Genomic DNA, 23,685 nt, shown 5'->3' on the forward strand with positions numbered 1-23,685 from the left:
GGAAGCTGCACTGCCCCATTCCATATTTATTTTTGGAGCCACTGATCTTATCAATGCCTGCCGTGAACAAGGGGTCACCAGCAGCATTAATCAGCAGCAGAAAGGACTTCCATCCACAACCCTGCTGTCAGAACTTCTCATCAGCTGGATTCTGGTGAGAAACTGCTCAGCTGTGTACTCAAATGAGACATATGCTCTGCCAAGGCAGCCACACGCTATGGGGAACTTTGTTAACACAAATTACTACTCTAAATAAGGTTTGCAGACAAGTGTAGGAATGTGTGTGTGCAGGAAAGAGTATTAAGTACAAATGCTCGTGTTAATACACATTTGAGAACACGGTGCACAAACATATGTAAATGAGTGAATACCAAAGATGAGGAGGAACAGACAAGTATGGATGTATGTCTGAGGGTTTATGCACGTGGACAGAGGAACAGATGTGAAGGCAAGTGTCAGTGTGTGCACTCAGAAGAAAGCACGTGTTTGTACAGTCAAGATTCCCACAAAAGGAAAATCAGGACCAACAATTACAGGAAAAATTAAAGCTCCACTTCTTAATTTTAATGAATGTTACAGAAGATTCAGATGCTTTGATAAACAACATAACAATGTGACAGATTTGTCTAATTTCACTACAATGCCTGTACCCTCTCAAGCTGTTACTGTGGAAGTAGGGGTGAAATGCAGCACATCATGCTGTTCTACTGAGAATCCCCTTTCCTCACTTTTGGCTGGATTAAAATGGAGAATTGAAATTATCCCTCCTTACGCTTTTCTACCATGAAAAACAGTTTGTGGTTTCTACTTACTAGGGTCTCCCTCTGCATCCAACAGTTTTCCAATGAGTTGTTCGTATGATGTTCCCACTGTGGCATTACTGCTACCAGCTGCTACTGTCAGATGGTACAGCCAGGTATTCTAGGCATAAGGATGAAAACAGCGTGGGTCAACTTGGATCTTGTTTTCTACAAACACTTTCAGCCTATATTCCCCATTTGTTGGCTGATCCCAAAAAGACTCTTGCTCTCCAAAAGGACTGCCATTTTTACCTTCTCATGTTTTGTGCGAATGAGTAAGTACGTGGGACTCTGGTCTTGTGGGTGAATCACCAAAGTGCAGTGGGATGAGAGAAGTCCTCCACCAGTGGCTTCATAATCTTCATCAGAGTCACAGGAACGGTCCACTTCTTCCACCTTGGACTCACGCAAAGGCAGATGTCCTAAGGGACACTAGAAGGAGGAAGCAAGCTAGGTAAGTATAGTTAGTATATAAATATGGACAGGAACACTGGGATAGAAAACCCCGTTCAAAATGTTAGCAGTTCTGTAAAACGTAAGGAACTAACTATAATTCACTGCCTAGCTAATATAATTATATCCTCTTATATCATTTCTATAGAACCTTCTCCAAGTAAAGTACTTTAAAACTCTGGTACTACCACATTTCTTGCAGGGGCATCTACAGGTCAGACTGAGAACATGCAAATAAAAAATATGATCTTTTCCATAAATCATTGCCCTCCTCTCATTATACTTATTGGTTGTGTTTACATCATTGGCTTTCCAATGTAGGATGTGTTTTCTGATGGTCAACTGTTCAGTATCTTGAGCTACTGGATCCTGACCCTGGTCTTATTTTCTACTGGAAAATAAGTACTTTTAAAATTACATAAAGAGGTAGATTGAGACACAGAGGGTATCTGCTGTGCTGGCTCTGAAGGTCAATTCCAAATATGAGTCACAGTATTCCTTGATACGCTAAAACATGTGTTTAGACAAAATAATGGAACACTGGGCCAAGCTTCCAGAAATGGAAGAACTGATTAAATGACCTTCCTCTTTCCATATTGTTGTTGCTCCTTCTTTTCATGACAGTATGCAGAATATACTGGCTACTGTATAAAACAGCCTGCGCTAAAGCTTTCACAAGGCCAAATGTAGATAGTGAGAAACAAGATACATACTGATCGCAGAAAGAGCAGTCGCTTGCCTTTTAAGTCTTTTGTAATTTTATTTTATTTTTTTAGCTATTTCAGAAATAATATATTCTTCTCATGGATAAGAGGCTATTAGAAAGGGATAAGTAAAGCCAAGGAATATTTTGAAGCAGTAGAGACAGAAGCAGTAAAAGGAAAGAAAGTTTCATAAGAAATGGGAATGAAGGGTTCAAGAACAAGAAGGGAAAATGAATTACCTTATCCTCATGATTTCGATAGTAGTAAAAAGTTTTTCCAATCAGTGCACACCAGACCAGCTTAGAGTGACCATGCTTGACCTATACGGAAGACAGAGAAATACATACTGTTTTTAACATCAGCAGTACTGCTGGCACAACTTTCTAGAATTTCTATTTTCAATTCAATTCTGTTACAATCTTGCATATATTATTTGTTCTACGTAAATATAAGCTCCTCTCAAAACATACAGGGCCCCATTTTCAAAAGCAGGTAGGTACATCCCATCTAAGTGGATGGGACATAGGTGCTTGTGGAAGATAATGTATGGAAATGGCATAAAGCAGATTAATTTCCAGCCACTGTACTTTATACACTTGCAGTCTGTTATTATGGAAATAAATGCTTTGTTAGAACATATAAGCCATTTCTTTGAAACTGTCCTATACCAAAAAGTTCAGATTAGGTAAATGTCACACTTAACACTTTCCTGGGTTTTGTTTGTTTAAACTCTGAAGCGTTGTGAGTTCTGTTGAAGAAAAGCCTCCATAAGCTATATATGTTACTACTCACTATTTGACAAAGTCAGTATCTCTCAGTAGCCTTGTTTGTCCTATTCCTTATCACTCATACAAACCTTCCTCTCTGACATGCAGAGGAATACTGTCATATTATTGTCACTTTCTTGTCACATTCTTCTAGGGGGTATTGAAATACTAATTTATTGCTGACGTTTATTGTGCAAACCAAGAGGCTGGTACACTGTCAATACTGAGGTAAACTGAATAAAGTCAAAAGCAGTATTTTACCTTGGTGAGCCAGCCTTTCACGGTAGGTTTAGCATCACTGTGAGGAACACCAACAGGACTGGTCACTTGCACTCTAAGGATGCTCTGTAGGACATGAATCCATTCCTCCAGGATGTTGGGAGAGTCTGCTGTCAGGAAGTAGGTTCTCTTCTCTGTCATGAGCTGGAAGGAAAAGTAGTGAGAAAGTACAAATCTGCATACCTACACAATTTTTTTTTCAGCTGCTGAGTCTCATTATCCCATACAGACTATTTTTTGGTGGTTGAGGAGAGATTTTTTTTATAAGAAAAAAGCTGCTAACTCTCAATGCCCAAATGAAAGATCTGGAACTCATATATATGAAACAAATTCCCATGAGCTCTCTTGGGCATTGCGGCTCTCTCATACTGTCTTGTTTCTCAGTGCTGCTGCTAATTTTTTCATTTTAAAGGTGGCTGCATGAATATTTTTTGCATCCTTCACATTGTATTGCCTTTTGCCTTAAATAGTTAGTTACTCTTTGAGAGGCAAGACACTGGATTTAAGAGTATTGAGCCTTAGCGACTTCGATTTCATAAAGGCAGAAGGTAGCTCACAGACCAGGCCATGTGCCTTTCAGTCAGAGTATGACAGAAACTTCAGTGACTCCTTTACAATGTCCTTTAACAATATTGACTTAAAAGCCCAGTGATGGGCTAACTTTTAATGCTTTGGAAACTGAATTACAATAGCAATCCAAAGCTTTAGATTTTTCTTCAGATCATCCAGACGGAATCATAGAATGGTTTGGGTTGGAAGGGATCTTTAAAGATCATCTAGTCAAACCCCCCTGCCATGGCAGGGACATCTTTCACTAGATTACACATGCAAAGTCAGGCTGGAGATCTTGAGAGAGGAGTGTCTCAGAGAAGATCCTATGTATGCTCTAGCTCTAGGTCTTCTAAGAATGACTTTTCCCACAGATTTCAAGCTCTCAGTGTCAACTGCAAAAAGAAAGTGCTACAGTTTAAAACAAAATAAAAATAAATGAGAATTTCTTTCAATGTCAAAAAGCTGTATTTTGGTTACAATTTCCCCATTATTTATAAAGCTAACTGCCTGGCTGTTGCCACAAATACAGGAGGCAGATAAAGTTAGCTCTTATCAGCTGAGATGTACAGTGTTACTCTGCCTGAAATAAGCTTTCAATCACCCAGCCATCAAGCGTGTGGTTACCTGCAGGATGAAAAAGCAATGCTTACCTGGAATGTTTGGGACCCTTCACCTCTGACAATTTGGCACGAGGAATTCAGCTCCATCTGCCCTTGTGGTTTGCGGATAACATCGCTCTGGGGAAAGAAAAGCCAACAACTCTTTCAGTAGGAAGAAATTACATGAGTCTCAGAGTACCTAACTGCAGCATTAACTAAATAAATAAATGTGCATATTTATGTCATCTGTACAAAGTTAACCAGTAGGCGCCAAACTTCTGCCTTTGTGAACAACCATTCAACTCCTGGAAACTGCCACCACAAAAAGCTTCACTGCCTGAGCACAGGATCCATGGTTGAGCCTGTGGGTCAGATACAAAACTCTGACAGGGCATTTTGGGGAAAGCTTGTCCATGGCTGCCCAATCTGCCAGTGCTACCAATCTGGAACTCATTCTGCAGGCAGCCTTCCTCCTGAGCCTTCACATAGGAGTAAACATATCTCAGTGACTCACCGGAGACTTGTAGTACATGATTTGTCCATTTCTTAAAACAAACCATCGTCTCTTCCACATCTTCACCTGACTGCCCATTTTCAGCAAGTAACCTGATTTCTCCATGGATTCCTGGAGGGCAAAGAGCAAGGTGGGGTTATCTTGCACCTCTCACGCTTCCATGCAAATAACAGTATGAAACTGAGCTCAGACATCTGCTGTATCTCTGTCAGGTTTCTCTTTACATCGTCAGATGGGATAAGCATTCATCCAAGGTCAGCGCTCTTTGCTCAGTTTGAAGAAAGTCCTAGACTTTCTAAGCAGCTGTAAACACTGCGTGAAGAAGGCACTATCATTTCTTCCGCTTTCCTCTGAATTTCCAAACTTGTTTTGTCACGAAAGTATAAGGCCATCATTAAAGGAGAGCATGACCACAGGAAAACAGTACAGGTTGTCAGGAAAGAATACAGCCCTCAATGCTTGTGCTTTTATCTGACCATGTAACAGAAGTTGCACCTTCTTCTGAAGCCTAAGGAGGCATCTTTTGTTACAAACCAGCCGGACCAACAGTCCAGTATACTATACTATCATTTTGCGTCAGAGAACTCAATATATTGTAGATATCATTTTCTCTTTCATGGCCAAGGCCCTCTTTGTACCCCCTCACAACTGACGTAGCAAGACTTACAGTGCAGATTCCACCGTCAGTGGAATAGGAAGATGTCCGCTGTAGCTTATGTTCTGGCTCTGAATAGTCCCCATCCATGGAGTAGGCATCAGGAGGGATGGCATAGTCACTCTCAGAGCTCAGTGAGGACATAGAAACACCTGTTCAAAATAAAAGAAAGAATTAGAATCATAGCTAAGCAGAAGTAGGCTTGGGTGTAACTTGCACCTAGATAATGAGCACTCTGAAAATGTTTTTAAGTCCACCATTAAGGCTCCTTAGCTCAGGAAGAATACATCAGATCAGACTTTGGAAACTCACATTACACTAATCAAACTTTTGAGACTTTTTTTCCTAGGAAGACAAGCAGTGAGAAAGTTCTGGATACTAACAGTGAAATAAATCTGCTGTTGAATAAATAGAGATAAAAATCAACAGACTTCTTATCTAAAGCATAGACGACATGTTTTCGGTCTGGAAACATCCATTATAAAGCCTCAGTCCTCTCCCATTCAAACCAAAGGCTCCATCACCAGCAAGTGGGCTTTGCTTTTTATGAATCTTCCACCACTGGTGGGCATTGCCCACACATCAACCTATGCATCACAACAAAAATTAAACTACATTTAGCGAGGTTATATCTTACTGATTGCCAATTGTAATGAGTATTCCACTCTAGGACCCAGTTTGACCTTCCCAGAAATCAAGGAAAACTGTCCTAGCTAGGACCCAAATTACTTGATGCCTCTCAAAGATTGGAAAAATTTGCTTCCTGGTCAAGGAATCATCAGTCAGTGATAGAGACAAAAACAAACAAACAAACAAACAAACACACTATTTTCTTTAATGTGTCAATATTGGCTTGCTTGCAAGAAGTCATAGAAAATGTATTGATGGTTCACTCAATGTATGATTAATTTGGAAAATAATCCTTCCCACAATCTTAGCTTAGCAACTGTCTGTATGGAAAACTACCAGCAGCAAAATCCATCTGAAAGGACAGGCTTCTACTAAAGCTACTGATGCCTGCATGTATGCTGTGTCAAGTTGTTAGCATCACCAAGGCAGCGCATTTGCCTGCTTGTCACTGACGACACTGTTCAGGACACCTCGCCTCATCTGGGGGGATAGCATTCATGCAGCACAGTAGCAAGACTCCCACTTTACCTCTTTTCACTGCACGAGGGCTGCCCGGCATGCTAGCTTTCCTGTTTTCAGATCCAGCAGTAGAATTCCTGAAGCTGGCATGGGAGCCACAGTCATCATCAGAGCCCGAAGACTCATCTAAGAAAGGCACGTTGCTGATCTGTGTGGCTTTCTGGAAAACAGAAAATTTGTAAGGAAAGAGTTTCTCCAGGCCCATCTCTTCTCATAAGGAGACAGCAATCAAAGCAGGCCCTTGCTTTTCACATTGCTTTGACCACTGCTGTCCCAGGGCTCCTCATTTCCTCCCCTTCTAGTCTGTGAACTTCCAAGCTGGACTTTCTAGTCCCATCTGTTTGGGTCTCCTTTGATTATACCCTCTTATTGTTCCACAAACCTAATTCTTCCCCTTGAGCTCTCAAGATTCCTCTTCCATTTCATTCTATAGACTACATCCACCATCAGCCCTAGGCTTCTACAGCTTCATGATGCATACTGCAGCTTCGCGGACCAAAACTTGCCGCAGCGTTGTGTATTTCTAAATACTTTAATGATCTGCTGCTCCTTCTGCATTCCTTTGGTCTCCAGTCCTTCCTAGCATTCTCTTTCTTTCCTTCTCTGCACAGCTTCACCCCATTCTCTCTCAAATTAGTGGTAGCCCCGGCCCATGCTTTTCATAAGAAGAAAAGTGAGATAGCTCCTTACCCCCTTCAGCGTAGTGTAGACTGGCACTGCCATGTTTCTGTGGATGAGACCGGTAAATGGCCCAGAAGCTGAACGTGAGAAATTTGAAACTGGGAAAATTCAGAGAGAGAGCAAGAGAATAAATAATACAACCTGGTGAAAAGAAGCAGGTTTTAATGGAGAGGTGCATATACGTGTGTACCTCGTGTAGAGACTTCAGAATACAATGGAAGAAGACTGTCATCCTGGACAATGTGGCCCCAGACAGGCTAGCAGATGTGTTATTAATTACATACAACTACCAGAGGCAGCTGCAATGTTCTCTTCATTTAGCTGGTAACACTTCTTACCCACCCCATGCTCCCCATGGTATGATTGCAGACCATGTCCAAACAGGTAAAAGCCATCATGGGCAATCTGTTCCCACCCTCACTGGGACCCATTTCATGGCTACTTTCCTCTTCCACATCGGTTCACAAACAGGGGAAAGTAATGGTGAAATCACAAGGCTAAAAGCAGGTCACAACCATGCTGGGGCAGAACAGTTTCAATGAAGTGAGGAAGGAGATAAGAGCCCCCTGAAGATGTTACTGAACGTGGGGCACTAAGAGCCCAGCACTAGCCATCCCCAGGATCACATATACCTTCAGCCCTTCCTTTCTCTATCATGGCTACTTGTGAAATCAAATTTACTTTGAAAACAGACAGATGCTCAGGTCCCATACTGTCACCCCCTTTAAAGATGTCTTGAACTTACAGCAGCTGGAAGCGTCGTTCACAGCGGCTGCTTCAGACAGCCTCATGCCAGACTTGGCCATATCATAGATTCGACTTTCCTGGAACAATAATACCATGAACAGCAATGGTCAGTCAAAAACACCATTCCTGCAGGAAAAAAATGCTCATGTCACAGAATCACATAACCCTTTGGGGCAAGAAGGAATGTCCCTCTACGAAAACTTGCTCCATTTCACCAGATGTTGGGTAAATGACCATTAGTGGAAACGTGCATGTGCGTGTGATTCCCTGAATCACATCAGACTTGGTTTAGAAGTGCTACAGATGACACCCAGACTGGGACGCCTACATGTAATTGTCAATAAATAATTGCATCACAACATATAAAAGGTATTTTTTCCTCTTTTATGAGCAATGCATTAAAATGAATCAAGAACAGCCCTAAAATAGAACAAATTATTGAGTCACCACCTGCAAAGGGTTCCCATTCTCTGATAAGGGAATGAAAGAAAGACCTGGAATGTTCTTGATAAGCTTGTGTCTCGGTTATAACAACACATGGAGCTTTCAGTACAAAGGATCTCCAAGTGCTTCACAAATTAAAAAAATTCCAAGGGGGGGGACTCAAACCTGTAACTAAGTATAATGTTCTAAAACATCAACCATTCTAAAATGGATAAAATCAAAGCTAGAAGTCTGAATCCTCTTGCTGTTCCTTAAAGCATACAATCACTATTGGGTAGCATGCCTAATACGTATACACCAATGTACCCAAAGACTGCAAAGTCAAGCACACCAAAAAAAGAAGTAACAGAATTCGTATTTTCTGCATACTTATGCAATGTGATTTAGCCTCTAATGAAATATGTGCAGTTTTTTTTCCCCAGATACTTCCTATTCAGGGCACAAAATGGACATTTCTTACTAATTAATCTACTATTTAATATTCTATTAATACTTAGATACACTCATCTGACTGTGGCCTGAAACCAAAACAATGGATTTTCTCATAAGCTTTCCTGTGGTGTTCCTGAGTATAATATTGTAATGCTTCACAAACATTAATCGCAGATTTTACAGAAACACTGGGAGGGACGTTGATGTGTGTTATCCCTAAGAAATACTTATATCTCTTAGATATCTAAGACGAATTCAGAACTAGGTTCTTTCAAGTACCCACTGTCTTTGGAGTACCTATTCTGAGATGTCCATGACCTGACTTTCTGAGAATTTAGCATCATATAACATTGTCTGCAATGAAAACTACTGAATACAGTTACAGCAGATAGACTGTTCAGCATTTCTCTAATCAAACTTAATTGCCAGTCTCCAGTTGGACATTCAGAAAGCACGCGTGTGGGTAGCTAGCAATCACCTGTGAAAAATTTAGCTTACGGGACTGGAAGAACCTTACATGGGAACTCTAGATTAGAGAAAGGGACAGAAGCCAATCTCAGATTTATTTCCCTTCTTTCAAATGAGTGCATTGCCCATGACACCCTTCTGACTTCTGCAACAAATAAAATATCTTGAAAACTGCAGTTTCTTCACTACACTGTCCAGCTTCATTCCCAACACAGCTCCATACAATGGGCTGAATAACAAGAGATTCCTTCAGAAAACCAGCTATGACTATACTGGGGTTTAGACTGGTATCATAAAGGACACATCCAAAGATCACAAATTAAGTTTTTGTATTAAAAAAAAAAACAACACACATAATAAAACATGACGATTAACACAGTGCTTGACTTTGCACCTTCAATAAACCACTTGTTTGTCTATGCCTTTAAAAAAGCAAACTGAAAAAAAAACCTGATTTATCTCCTGGGATACTATATTGATTTTCACCAAGTTTTATCAGTTGGATTGACACATTAGCAAAAACACAGCCCTCTGAACTAAGAGGTAACTGAAGGTGACAATAACAGACCTCTCTCTCACATAAAATAAGCAATAAGACATGTATACTCAACTTTACCAATTGTTTTCACGAAATTTTCCTGATAGCAAAAGAATACCATGAGATAGGAATGCTGACATCTAGTCCACATATCTGTTCTTGTATTTACGGCTTCTTCTGACCCTGAACTTACCTGGTCTAGTCCATTCACTTTCACTTAAAACTTTTTTTTTCTTTCTTTTTTTTTAATCTTAAACATATAACAACAGAACTAAGGATGGACTTTTGATGACCCATAAGGACCAGCCACAATGCAGCATCTATTGACTTTTGTTTTTACTTGTTTCTTGAGTACTATATATATATATACATATTTTAATAAAGGGAAGAGAAACAATAAAATTGTCAGTGGAAGTAGCATGTCCCATCCTTGGAACTGCCAGACTAGGTGGTTCGGAAATGTGATTTATGTCACAAGGAAATGATTGTTTGAGACCAAAAGCTGTTCTAGGCTAACTACCAGGCACTACTCAAAGATGAACAGCAACTCTCAGACTGGTGTCCTTGCGTTTCTTACCCATGACGGGAATCTGTGCAGCGGTGGTGTGGGAGGTTTACCTCCTGGATCAAGTATGCCAGCCTCAGAACTCACAGCTTCTCTCTTTGCAGTTAAGTGCTTGATCTCATACATTCCAGCTTCTTCCCTCACCAGGCCACCTTCCGTCTCCATCTTCTCCAGCACCCTATAATCATCAATGTCTGTTTCCTCCACTGGCCCATGGCAGACTGGGGAGTCTGTTATGGGCTGGAAGGTGCTAGCCTCTAAGCTCGTTACACGATGGAAAGAACCAGCACCTGACTGTGGTTGGCTGTAATGTCTCTTGGCTAGTTGGATACTGTCTCTTGGTGCATTGGGAGTCCGTGTTTTTGGAAAGGTCATACTACTTCCCAGGCCACATTCCCGCCCTGGACAGACGGAACCTGCTGGAACAGCCGACGTTGACACAGCCAGGGGTGACCCAGCAGTCTGTAGGGGGCCCTCAAGCATGCTCATTATTTCTCCTGAGGAAGTGGAATCCAGGCGGTGGGAACGGAACCTGGCACTCAGATCATCAGAGGAGCCAACTCCATCCAAAGACGTTTGTTGCAAGGTGCTCACAGTGTGATGGTTTCCCTCTAATGAAGACCGGAAAGTCCAAGCCTCAAGGATTTTTGTGGGCTCAGCTGGAGGGTCCAGAGACACAGGATCAGAGCACCCTAACCCGTGTTCAGAGCTTATGGTTGAAAATATGTCTTTCTCTGCAGAGAGATTCCAGCTTGATGGGTCAGACATGAGCTTCAGTGTGTTCTGAGAAAGCAGAGATTTATCCTCTCCATCCTCAGTGAAGGTGTCATTGGCAAGGACGATGCTTGTTGTAGAGAAAACATGTTTGGTAGGTCTTGTTTGACATACCTGCCTGAAACCAGGTGCAAGAAGCATAGATTTCTGGTCTATCTTCTCAGGTAAAGTAACCTGTGGTGCTCTGGACTTCAGAGAATTACAGCTCCAAAGAGATTTAAAGGGAGAAATGCTGGTCATACCTACAATGGAGGAGAATATATGGTTAGGGCATTCAAATTCTTTATTGTCTAAAACGTTGCTTGCTAGCGTAAATTGCGTCAGCTGTATTTCAATAGCAGCCATAACTGGACAGGCTGTAGGAGGACCTTGGCCTCACTGTGACTACTGCCATCTCTCTTCTATTCTGTGGGGTCAGCTATAACAAAAGTGTTGGATATTTACAATTGGGAATGGTACAGAAAAGATTTATAGGAAACGATTAATAACTGTTAAATTAATCTCACAAAAGTGGAATTAAGGGGTACCTTATGAAATTATCAGGTGATGTGTTTGAAATTTGAAGAAGTAAGGTGGTGGTGTGGGTGTGGTGGTTTTTTTTTCCTTTTTTTCTTTTCCCCAAACATGGAAATGCAATGTTGCAGTGTCCAAAAGATTGGCCAGAAAAAGTAATTTCAGTGTCTACAAGTAACAGTTCAGGCAGAGCTTCTGACCTATGAAGTTCCTAACAAACTGACAGCAGAAGCTGGAAGGGTACATGAGAGACGGACAGCTCTACTGGCAGTGCTTTCTACATTCCTTCCTGCAGCTTCCCCAACGAACCGAAAGACAGGATACTGGCCTAGGCAAGCTTTCAGTCTAGCCCAGTACAGCAGTCCTTTCATGCCTAACTACAACCATGTCTCCTCCCCTAAGACAGCCATAAGAAGGACATGCACCTATCTACACAATACTTTGTCTAAAACCACCTAAGTAACCAGAACACTGCTTAGCACGGATCCTTTGACTTCAATTCTCCTGTTCAGTTCTACTGAATAGGAACTTTAGGGTATAAGAAAGCGTGGATAAAACTTGGAGTAGCAGAGGATATTACTGATCAGTGAAGCCTATGCTGAAGCCCTGCACTTTGCCCATGCTTCTTGTCCACCATGCCAAACTCCTGTGGTATCCCACAGGAGATTATAAACTCAGGCCTCTATTTCCTAGCACTAAGCTTAGGCAAGAAGGCCACAATTAACCTTGTGGTAGGTTCGGTCTTGCTTCTGTACAGTTGGGATAGGGACAAGAAACCTCAGGGATTAGCCACATCTGCAGTCCTATCTCAGTACCACAACACATCTGTGCCAAAACTCCTGCAAGGCTGAAAGAAGATTGGGAAGCAAAGCTCCGTGAATCTCTCTGGGCCAGGCACACCAGCATTTTACTTCTGTTATCTGGAAATGGGAAGTTGTCTAGAATTTTGTCATTTTAATCTGTGGTTGTGAAAAAGCCTCATTATGTTTCTTCATGTCTCATCTTCTCAAGTACTCTTTTTCTAGATTAGCTAGATTTCCAGTGTTTGCTACTTAAGTATGCGTATGACCTCTGGCAGGATGGTGTGTGGTCACCAATCACTTCATGATTTTCACTTACCTTGGCATTTATATGTTACCTTATTGAAAAGCAACAACTCATAACAAGCTTTGGAATTCACAAAAAGCTGTGCAGAGTCACACTCACCATACATGACTGAAAATGCTGCCTGAACATCAAACTCTACAGGTATTGTTAAGAGGAAATAGAAACAAACTGAAGACACAAAGTAACAGAGGGAAGGACAAACAGCACAATAAATTATTGTTGATTGTGGAGAATTAAACCCATTTCTTGAAATACAGCTGAGAAAAACCAACCATCAGAGCTGTTGTGACCTTGGCACCCAAGGCACAAGAAACTGGATGCTACCTTAGCTATTCCTAACAGACAGGCCTGGCACACACTCTCCCCTGCCTCTGAGGCAAATCATTAGTCTAGACTGGAAAAAGGCCATTCATTTTAATTTTAAATATTACTGATATTTTTGCAGCTTCCTGGATGTGACAGGAGATTAAGCAGAAGAAGCTCTTATTATTAGCGTGGCAAGCAAAAAGATTTGTCCCTCTGCAGGGGCCTCTGGATTTAGCCTGGCATAGTAAAAAAAAAGTGGGATAAGAGGACAGGGTAGAACTGTTCATTGCCCAGAGCACTGGGCTACAGGGAACACTTAATACCAGATTATTAACGCAGCTTACCAGCCATTCTCTTTTTGTAAACAGTCAGAGTCAGAGGGGATGAGAAAAACCTATTCAATAAAGTATTTAGCTAGAAACATGGTGGGATTTAGAAGGAATTTTGCCCTATTCCCTTGTTGTGGATTGATGGGAATGCCAGAAAGAGACATGTGCAGCAAAGAAACGCCCCTTGCTTGCATGTCCAGTGAAGTTCTGGAAACTAGCTCACCTTAAGTGACCAAACCAACCCCATTAAGAAAAAAAACAACAAAAAAAAAAAAAACAGGAAGAAAATGGTAAACAGAATTTCCTCTTTAAAACGTGTTGTGATGAAAGGTGTTGATTTCAAGCCCTGAAGACCAAAGTTCCCCATCTGTTGTCCCACAAGAACCACAAAAGGACTAGCAATGTAAGCTGCTTTTTCCACCCCAACCTGACAGCACGGAAGAACCTAGCTTTGAACAGCACACCAGGCAGCTGCTGCCTTGGCCTACTCAGTACTCAGTTACTCAATTCACATGCCAGCAGAAGTGGCAGAGCTGTGGGAATGAGGATACTTCACGTGTGGAGGTGAAGTGAAATACCTCAGGGACTTATATCCCACACTACTGAAGTGAACAGAGAGCTTTCCTATGGATTTCAGTGAGTGCTTTTATTTCAGGAGCTTGCTGGCTTATTTTAGTGGCAAAACCAGACTCTCAAAACAGGGGTCTATGTTCAGTCCCAGATGGGAAATCAATGAAGGGCTTTTAAGGCAGCTAAGCAATGCTATTCCCGTCTTAAACACAGACCCACTGAGAAACAGAACAATTATACTGCTTGCTCACTGTCACAAGTGCTCATTTCTGACAAAGTTAAGAATACAACCCGGGAATGCTGCCTTCCACTCTTGTGCTGGTTACTAGGCTACAATGCCAGGTGAATGCATTTACCTTGCAATGTATCCTGAAGGGCTTCAATTTGCTCCGTCAGCCTCTGATTACAGTTTTTCAGGTGGTAGTTTTCTAGCTCAAGCTGTGAAACAACAATAACAAAAACTGAAAAATTATGCATAACTGTGTATGCACTTGTGTTCCTCTACACAGAGCAAGTCTTCAACTTTACTTACATTCAAGTGTCTGAACAGAAAAAGGAAAAAAAAAAGTGTGAATTCTACCCATCACCTTGAAATCCTTCTCCTCAGCAGCTCCACTTACACTTTGCTGTGCTTTCTTAAATAGCCTCTGTATATGCCATTTGAAGTTCTCAGATAGATCTTTTAATTTTTTTGCCTGCTATTGTTTATCACTTACCCTTGTTTCAGAAATAACTGTTAGGACAATCAAATAACTACTACCCAGTAGCAGAATCTTTCCTCTCCCCCGGTACATGCAAAACAAGATCCCCCCGATTTAGGGGATCAAACAGAAAAACATTATGGATGCATTTATATCTGCAATTAGTTCATGAGTGATTTTTTGCAAATTTTCCTTATATCTTTGTTGAAGTGTCCCAACATACAATCAAACACAGCAATGGTGCATCTGAAGAGGCTTCCCTTTGATGGAATCAAGGCTGAAATTGCCCTCATGGTGCCATCTAGGGCAACCTATTTACAATGTAGATGCATAGTCCTTCAGTCAACAGTGGTCTACTTATGTATGAAATGCTCCCAGAATCACCATCTGGCATGAACTTCATTGCCAATAAAGACACACGTGAATGTATGGTCCTGGACTCACAGCAGGTCACTCTAAGTCAACCCTGCGTTTCCTTTTTTGTGCTGCACCAGCCAGTACCGTAGATGCACCTTAAGTTATCTCATCCAGGAGAATGAAAGAAGCACAGCTTTCTAGCACAAATTATCTAGACAATGTAATGAGATTACAAAGTTGCACCCCAACACAATTAGTGCCCACAAAGACTACGTCTTTCACCTCCAAAAGATTATTTGCTGGTATAGGTCGGGAAATTTATGGCTTTAACTTGGAATAAAAAGGAAAGACTGGATAGGCCCAACTCCCAGACACAAACTACTATAGCATCTTTAAAACTGAGTACTGACACATTGCTACCTCTTAGTTACTCTAGATGATACTGAGTTGGGCCCAGATGCAGACATAAGCCTACAGGATGGATAAAAGAGAGAGACCAGACGAGAAAACTCTGGGCAGTAGAAAATCAGCATTGGTCAGGGACAGCAAATTAAGGAAGAGCAAAGGATAACGTGTTTGTGTCCCAGCTGCTTTGTCAGGAAAAGATACAGAAACAGCACCCTCATAAAAAGGAGAGGCAGAAGAAAGCTGGGGGAAAGGCATCCATGCTTAGTAAATGAAACAATCTTCAGAGACCATTTTGGGGCATTAGCAACTTGGCAGTCATTCACAGTTTGCCCAAATCAGTAAATAGCCCTAAGTCAGAGGGGTGACCCTAGTCCTGCAGCTGAATGCGTGCAGGGGCAAACAAGGTAAAAGCTTCTGTGGCAGACTGACTGTCCTCATGCTATTGTCGCTACATAGGAGGATGCTGGGAGTGGAGTCACTGCATCTACCCATAGGCCCTGAAACATGGCAGCAAGCTGAAGACTTACCTCTCTCAGCTTAAATGTTACCCACTCTTTGATCTTGGCAGCTTTCTCTTGAACAATTTTGGCTTCCTCAGTCCTCAGCTGTTTCTGTGCCAAAAAAAAGATTAGATGCATCAGGACAGCATAACTAGCAGTATTCTCAGCAGGTTACTGCATCAGGAGTGACTTATTCACTGTAGGTCCCATTCCAGATGTAAAATTTAAGACTGCTGTTTGGATATTATTATCCAGCTGGCCGATGAAAAGTCAAACGCTTTAAATTATTTTACGTGGCCCCTGGAGTCAAAGTCAGAGGGTTGTTTCAAGAGACTCTTGGGGAAGACCAAAATCCAACTTGGGTAATGATTGCCCACCTCCCACAGTTTCATTTGAGTAGTCTCCCACTTTTCTTGTTTTAGATGGTTTTGCATTGTTGCTGTTGAGCATCGGTAGCATCCCTCCTCCCCATACACACAATTCTTTATTAAATTTCAGCCAGCAGTAAGTAGTGCCTGTAGATGATTTATAAAATCGTGTAATGCTTGCAAGCCAAAGGGATTCAGTTGGTGCAGATGTGGAGTATAGATCTTAAGGGCAGGTAAGATGGAAACTCATAACAATATATTTGTAACGCACAATATTCTCATTGAGAACATAAAGATGTAGACTCAGCTTGGAAAAAGCTCCAGAACTTGACCTTGAAACGCTAAGACCAGCTCAGAGAGTTTTAGATGGTGTAAGTGGTGGTATATTTACATACTGGCTCAAACTGGTTCTAATCTACACAAAGGTGTTATGGGAATACTGGTGATTTGTATAATGAACATTTCTCCTCCCCCACCTGAGCTCCTTGGGCAATGTTGCTACAACATCATTTTTGCAGCTATGTTTTCTCAGCTGCGTTTTTTTTTCTGGAAATTTCCTTTGAAAGGCATTGGATTGATACTACAATCACCTGAAGCATTTTGTTCATCTCCTCTGTGGTTCATCAGGAGCGCTGCCTTCCACAATGATTTAAACTACAAGGAGAAATCAGTTCTAGGAGTAAGGTATAGAGGGGGAACATATTCTGTATGGCACAATTAGCCCTTGTTTTTTTCTAATTAAATGGACAAAGATAATAGCTGCTGGTAGCAGTTGGCAATTTCTCTGCTAGGTTGTGTTTTTTTTTCCCATGATGTGAACAAATACCACTAATTATGAGAATAAGAGTTAATGTATATGCCTCTTTAAAAACAAACAACAAGAAAACTGAAGAGTGTGTGTTCACTGAATGCCACTCAAAAAACACAGTAGATTACAGGAAGTAGCCAACATCTTCACATCACTTTTAATCAGCACATGATTTTAATCACAACCACACATTTAAAAGCTTTTATTCAAAAATGCTTGCTGAGCTTAAAATAGATCTTGGCAACACTATGGGCAGCAGTAAACGTTGCAGTTGAGGATAATGAAATAAAAGTAATCTAATCTCATGCTTCAAGAGAAGGATTTAGTTTTCCTCCCTGAACATGGCTGTGTGTGTTCCTAATTATCAGGTACCAGCCTTTGGTGGAGTCAGAATATTAGACATGACTATTAGTCTGAAACAATCTGGCAAACGTAGTGGATTTACCATAGTCCTCTGAAGAACCATCACACGGTTACATCTTCGATTCCCTAATAATTCAGGGACCAAGTGGTAGGAGATCCATTGTGTAGTATAGCAATATTTTGAAGTGCAACATCAAGATTTTACTTAAGGTCCTACATTAGAACAGCAACATTACAACAGCATTGTCACAGAGCTTACTAAGCCCTGCCTCTGAGCAGAACCAATTCACTCAGGCACAGCATCTGTAGAAGCAGTTACTGTGCTTTAAGATCCAGGAGCAGTTAGGGATTCGTTGTGTCCCACACTATTGTGTGGTGCAGACATGATCTCAGTGTCCTCTTCATAATGCTCTGAACTGTACAGCTCTCTCCAACCCAGTGAAAACAAATAGGATTGCAATATTACATTAATGACCTTAATGACCTTCCAGAACTCCCATCTGCAACTAAACCAGTGACCCAGAGAGACAGCATTTCTTGTCTGAAATTGTCAACCTTCAGCTTTCATTTCCAGAAGTCTCATTTTGCCTCTTGTTGCTGGAATTAAGAGATTTCTACTAACAGAAACATTTTTCCAACTCGTGTTTGTTGATTTTAATCACCTTGTATTTCTGGGTAAATCAGAATTTTTTTCCATCTTACATTACAAGAGCTGCTTCCAGATCAAGATCACTGTTGTAGCTCCTTCTGAACACATTCTTTCTCTTCCAAAATGCAGAAACTTCATCTACATTCTGCCAGAGTAAGTTGGCCCAGGAAAGTGACCTGAAACCCAGAGTATCACAAAGACCTGATGCCTGACCTCCACGCTATCCTTGATCTAAGTTCAGACAGCTTACTGATCTATTTTGCCCTTGAAATAGGTGACAATTAGCTTCATGTAAAGTGCAACTCAAACCGCAAAATAATTGTGTAAAATTCTATTTCCATTAAAAAGAAAGTAATTTACTTAGCAACATATCGCATTCCTCATGTTATAAACAAGACCATAGGGCCAAGGCCTTTAACAGAGCTGAAATACAAGTCCTGCTGTAGAACTAGTTCCTGCCTTCCATGTACTGAGAATGGAAAAGACCAAGAGCTGCTCTTTTATAATGAAAACATCTGGCAAGATAAGAACTATGCCAAAGGGTCGCTGAGGACTGTGAAAGTTCCCTTCCAAAGATGCAGCACATGCTGAGTTAGAAATGAGCCCCAAAGTGAATTTGTGGAGTAACCTATATAGCCAGAGAAATCCTGTCACCAGCTTTCAGCATTACAACTTAGGGTCTCACTACTGACTCAGGTCTGACCTAGTGAGTCCTTCAAGGACACTGACCGATCTCCTGTAATGAAAAGACAAGGGCTACTGAGGCTGAATGGAGGCTTATGCCTGAAAGGAGAATTGAAGGAGAAAATCTCACACTGAGCAGGGCATCGTTGCCTTCAGATCAGCTGTAAGAGGATAACATGCAATGGAGACATGAGCTGTACCTTAGAACCATGCATTACAGAATCCCTCCAGCTCATGAAAGCTACAGATCTCCCTACAGAAGGTATCTTTACCTGTTTCGCTAGCTGAGTCTCCAGTCTGTTAATCAGGTCTTCTTTTCCTTGCACTGTACCCATCAGCTCCTGGTATTTCCTGTACAGAGTGCTGTCTGATTCACCGGTTTTCATGTTGGCTAGTTTTATCTCCTCTTCCATAATTCTGACCTGTAAGGACAATCAGAGGGAGACCAAAACCAAATAATGCACGTGAAGCTGCTTGTTTAGTGGTAAGACCCCGACTGACAGGGTATTTCTGGAAGTCGTGGTTTTGAATAGGAAAAATACTAGGGATAGGAAGAAAGACTTCAAGTCACAGTTTATTTTCACATATGTGGAAACAGCATTGTGCATTCATTTGCATTGCTGAAGGAGTAACAGATGTAAATTGAATAATGAACAGATAAACACGTTGTGGATTGTTAAATATTTGCATGCTATTGGTCAGAGAGACCATGCAGGCACTATAGTCTATACAGACTTTTGGGAAAGGTACAATGCGTTTTCCTCCTTTGCAATAGTATGGCCAGCTTTTTTCCACCATTTAGCACTAAGATATACACCAAAAAACACTCCCAAAAAGAGTGCTTCCTTCTTCCTACAGTCTTCAGCTTAAGATAATGTTTTGGCAACTTCTGGCATTCTGACAAGCATTTTCTCTAGACGTAAGGTGTTACCATTTTAGATTTAACAGAAGCTTTGCCTATCTTTGAGCTCCTGCCAGCACCACCACTTGTTCGTCTCAGCAGGAGAAGCACCAAAGTAGCATTCCTTCACTACAGACAAGGCTTCAGTGCTTTAAAATTTAGCTGCTGCTGACCCTTTTCAGCTTTAATTGACTTTGAAAACCTCTGTGCTTTCTTCAAAATCTATGTCTCTCAATATGCCAGTCTCTTTTATAATCACCTTGTCCTATCGCAAGAGATTACAAGCCTTCACTTCTAAACTTGAATTGGTTTCTGTGACTTTAACTCAAACCTGCTAAATGCAGCATTTGACAACAGGAAAATATCTGGTTCCAACACATCCCAGAGAAACCGAATCTGCAAAGAAACCAGTTCTAAATACTATTAATTTAGCCTGAGTTTGGAACCAGGAAGGCAGAAGATGGGCAATAAACTGGACACTTCATAGAGCCTGTGCAAGAAAGTTACTCATGCTCTTTTGAACAGCCTACACCTCACGCTTGCAGCCGTGTTTTGTCTTCCTGTCCGCCTACATTAGGCAGAGAAGCAAACTGCCTCTTCCTCATACTGAATCCGAAAGGTAGGTGCCCAACATCTGAACCAGAAAACTAAGCCTGCTGAGTCAGATGTGTTTTCATTAGAGTTTAGGGTGATTATAGTAAAAAGAGGTGGCCCCTCCTTTCTGTCTGATGCCCAAATGCTGACTCTGTGCTAGAGGCTCAGAGTGGGGACTGCAAACATGTGATTTCTTTAATTGAGGCTGGCAGCTACAGGGAGCCTGCTGAATTAACAAATCCAATCCCCCAGACTCCTGGAGTGAAAGATAACAAGGGATTTTACACTTGATGTGGAGCCCTCTCTTTTGTAAGCTGCTTCTCATTCATGGCAACTACACTTGTTAGTGGAAGGGAATGGACCTACTCCTTACGCTGTCACATGTTGTGCAGCTAGGCAGCAGTGAAGCATACATCTAGCAACATTCCTCTCTGGATGGGACCAAGTTCCTGGAAAGGCAGACTCTACAACTTTGAAGACTGCTAGTCCTTAGGACCTGCCAACACATGGCCGCAGTACCATGGCAACCTCCACTTCTGTTCAGTTCCCTTTCCTACACCTTCCCAGTCAAGTTCTTTGTCGCCCATTCTCTGATCTGGATTTGACTTGACATCTGCTTCTTGGTGTCACTGCATCTTCCCACATCAAGGACGCTATTCCTGTCACTGAGGTGTCACCTTGTACAAAGCCTCCTTCACGGTGCTGTCACAGAGACATTACCTTTGCCTGTCTTGGTTGTGTGTGGACTTACTGATACCACTCTCAGAAACAATTGTTGCTCTTGGTTGGCAATTGCTAATCTAGCATAGAGGCCAACAGCATTGTGATATGACATAGTGTTGTTCCTATACATAAGCTGGTGAGAAGAAAATCTCACTAATACCAAACTGATGAAGACTTGGAATAGTACATTCTGCAGATGAAAGCTCCCGATTCCAAAGGAATGTGTTTCCCATTGCTTATAACATTCTGTTCAGCCCTTCACTACATAAGTCCTCTTTGACAGCCATTCTCAGACATTTTGGACAGTTCCTGGCTGCTGTGTTTATAATACTCCTTACGGTGCAGACTGTACAAGTCTGTTTCCCAAGGGTATATTATTCTTTGTAGCATGTTCACAAGTTGAAGTCTGCCACTTTAGCTGTTATTCAAGGAGCACAGAAGGACTAGGTTACATAGTATGCCTAACTTTTAGATGATGTAGCCATCATGCCATGGATCCTGTGCTTACTGCTCTTCTCCATTGGCCCCTCATCCAGAACAGTAATTGGTGAAAAGAAAGTCTAAAACAATTGATTTTGCAGACACATCCTGCTTCTTCTGCAGAAACTTCTCTACTTGTAGACAAGTTCCTACCAGTACTGTTAAATATTTGTTTTCTGAGGGCCTGCCAGTTTTATCTCTGCACCTTAGCTGAAGTAAAACATCCCCTTCCTTTTCCATAATCAAGTGGGCTAATCATGGATGAGCAGGTGAAGGCTTTAAAGTAAAGGCTTTAAAGAGAGGCAGATATAAGGTGCTGGTTTTCACTAGGTATTGAACCTATTTAGGCACCTGTTCATAGCTCAGGCTCAAAGACTGGGGAGTGTGACCAGAAAATCCACTCGCTACCATGAATCAGTGTTTCACTACTATATTACAGTGCTGCAAAGTGCTCTCTGTACGATGAATTGGAAGAAGTTGAGAGTAAGTTCCTGCTGGGCTTGTACCAGAGCCACGTAAGATGATCTCTTACCTGTTTCTCTGCATCCTCAGCTCTTTGTTCTGCTTCCATTACTCTCTGCTCCAATTCTTGCATCTTCAGAATCAGAAGACAAGTGAGGGAGAGGGAAAAAGAAGAAATTAACATCATCCAGATGTTAATCCATCATTCAGTTGTTTGACCTAAAAGCCTTCCATTTCTTTTTCAGGTCACAGATCTTTGGCATCTTTCGGGTTAAGTAGTCAGGTTTGACCAGGAAAAAAGCCTTTGACCTTTTCCAGTCATCTGCCCCAACCTGAATTTACCGGAACTGTTTTCTCATTAGTAAGGTTCATCATTCATTACACGGGTCAAGGGAAAAGTCCCGGAGTCTTGACCCCATTTCTACGATTTACACACCATGGGCTGTCCCTGCAAGAAGCCTGTCTACAGACCACCATCCTTTCCTGTTTTTATTTCAGCTAGGATTTATTCACAATAGCAAATAAAAATGAATACATCTTAGAAAGCTCACAACAAGTTCTGAAATGTCACTTCAAAAGCATCACAGGCTCATACCTGACAGAATTATTGGTGTTCTTAGTTTTCTTGTTCTTCTCATTTTAAATAGCTTTGCAAACTGACAATTCTGCGATTTTTAATCTGAGCATTGCTTCAAGTACAAGAACCCTGTTTTTCTTTTTTTTTTTTTCTTAAACTAGCAATAGGATTTCATTTGATGCTTGCAAGGTTGTCTTCTACCACCTGCCCTGCCTTGATGAGTCTCAGATTATAGCCCAGCAATATCAGCTCAGTGACTAAGTTTCAGCCATTGAGCTGCAAAATTTGAATAATGCTCCGTTGAATTTTGAGCATTTACTAGTGTTTTATTCATGAAAGAATGAGATAGAAGAAGCTTCAAAAGATTAAAAGAATCATGCCTCAAGCAAACAAACAAACAAAGATTGTAAGGGAAACAACTCCTCTACCCTGATGCTTTTGATGACTAGACAAAGCATCAGAGCCAAGAAAGTCAGGTAGGACACTATGAGAAGCAAATCAATACTTCTGAAAATGGAACTTATTCGTCTTGTGTTGATCACCCTGAAAGGAGATGTCAGTATTCCTTTGTTTCCACTTCCTATCCTTTAGATAGCAATAAGACTCTCCTCTTCATAGAGACACATTTATCATGAGTGGACTGACGCTTATTGACAAACGTATCAGAAAAGTACACATACATAGATACATCAATGATCATATAACTTAAAGTCATTCTGTATCAACTACAAAGCACGAAGATCACAAATCACCACATTTAGCATGACACATATCTGATATATTTTTTCCAGTGGAGCAGTCAAGGACATCACAGACTATGGAGCTTAATCCACAAACCACTGAGGACATCTTGGCAGAGGATGAGAGGTGTCACAGAAGATTGCACAGACAGCTAAAGCAATAGCTGTTCTGACCAAACACAGACTTTGAGAGTCTTGGTAGAGACTGAGATCAAGGCAATCTAACATTAACAGCAGTTGTCTGGGCACAACATTTTCCTCTGTCCATTAGGAAAAGTGGTCTACCAAGGAATTTCCCTCTGTCTCTGAACAGTCACAGCCACAGACAGGTAGTAGCAACATATGTTGGTGAAAGACAGATGCAAACTGGAGGCATAATACACTTTCTGAAACAAAGACTGTTTCTGATGGTAGCTTCAGAGTG

At 41.4% G+C, this 23,685-nt stretch overlaps 1 protein-coding gene across 7 annotated transcripts in view; it reads right to left on the reverse strand.

Annotated features, from left to right (window-relative positions):
- Positions 1-23,685, reverse strand: part of PLEKHH1 (pleckstrin homology, MyTH4 and FERM domain containing H1) — a 53,855-nt gene that overhangs the window by 16,438 nt on the left and 13,732 nt on the right. For 5 of the 7 annotated variants that reach the window (XM_080595353.1, XM_080595355.1, XM_080595356.1 and 2 more), the window contains 15 exons: positions 22,015-22,077; positions 19,057-19,206; positions 15,940-16,023; positions 14,303-14,384; positions 10,360-11,363; positions 7,899-7,977; positions 7,163-7,251; positions 6,482-6,632; positions 5,336-5,475; positions 4,669-4,779; positions 4,206-4,292; positions 2,986-3,147; positions 2,197-2,277; positions 1,053-1,232; positions 813-921 (listed from right to left, as the gene is read on the reverse strand). In XM_080595353.1, coding sequence (XP_080451479.1) covers positions 813-921; positions 1,053-1,232; positions 2,197-2,277; positions 2,986-3,147; positions 4,206-4,292; positions 4,669-4,779; positions 5,336-5,475; positions 6,482-6,632; positions 7,163-7,251; positions 7,899-7,977; positions 10,360-11,363; positions 14,303-14,384; positions 15,940-16,023; positions 19,057-19,206; positions 22,015-22,077 — 2,572 coding nt within the window. The remainder of the gene's footprint in view (positions 1-812; positions 922-1,052; positions 1,233-2,196; positions 2,278-2,985; positions 3,148-4,205; positions 4,293-4,668; positions 4,780-5,335; positions 5,476-6,481; positions 6,633-7,162; positions 7,252-7,898; positions 7,978-10,359; positions 11,364-14,302; positions 14,385-15,939; positions 16,024-19,056; positions 19,207-22,014; positions 22,078-23,685) is intronic. The other 2 variants (XM_080595357.1, XM_080595358.1) reach the window with 2 other exon arrangements.

This window comes from Anser brachyrhynchus (assembly GCF_964034855.1).
Source record: "Anser brachyrhynchus genome assembly, chromosome: 5".
NCBI classification, from domain to species: domain Eukaryota; kingdom Metazoa; phylum Chordata; class Aves; order Anseriformes; family Anatidae; genus Anser; species Anser brachyrhynchus.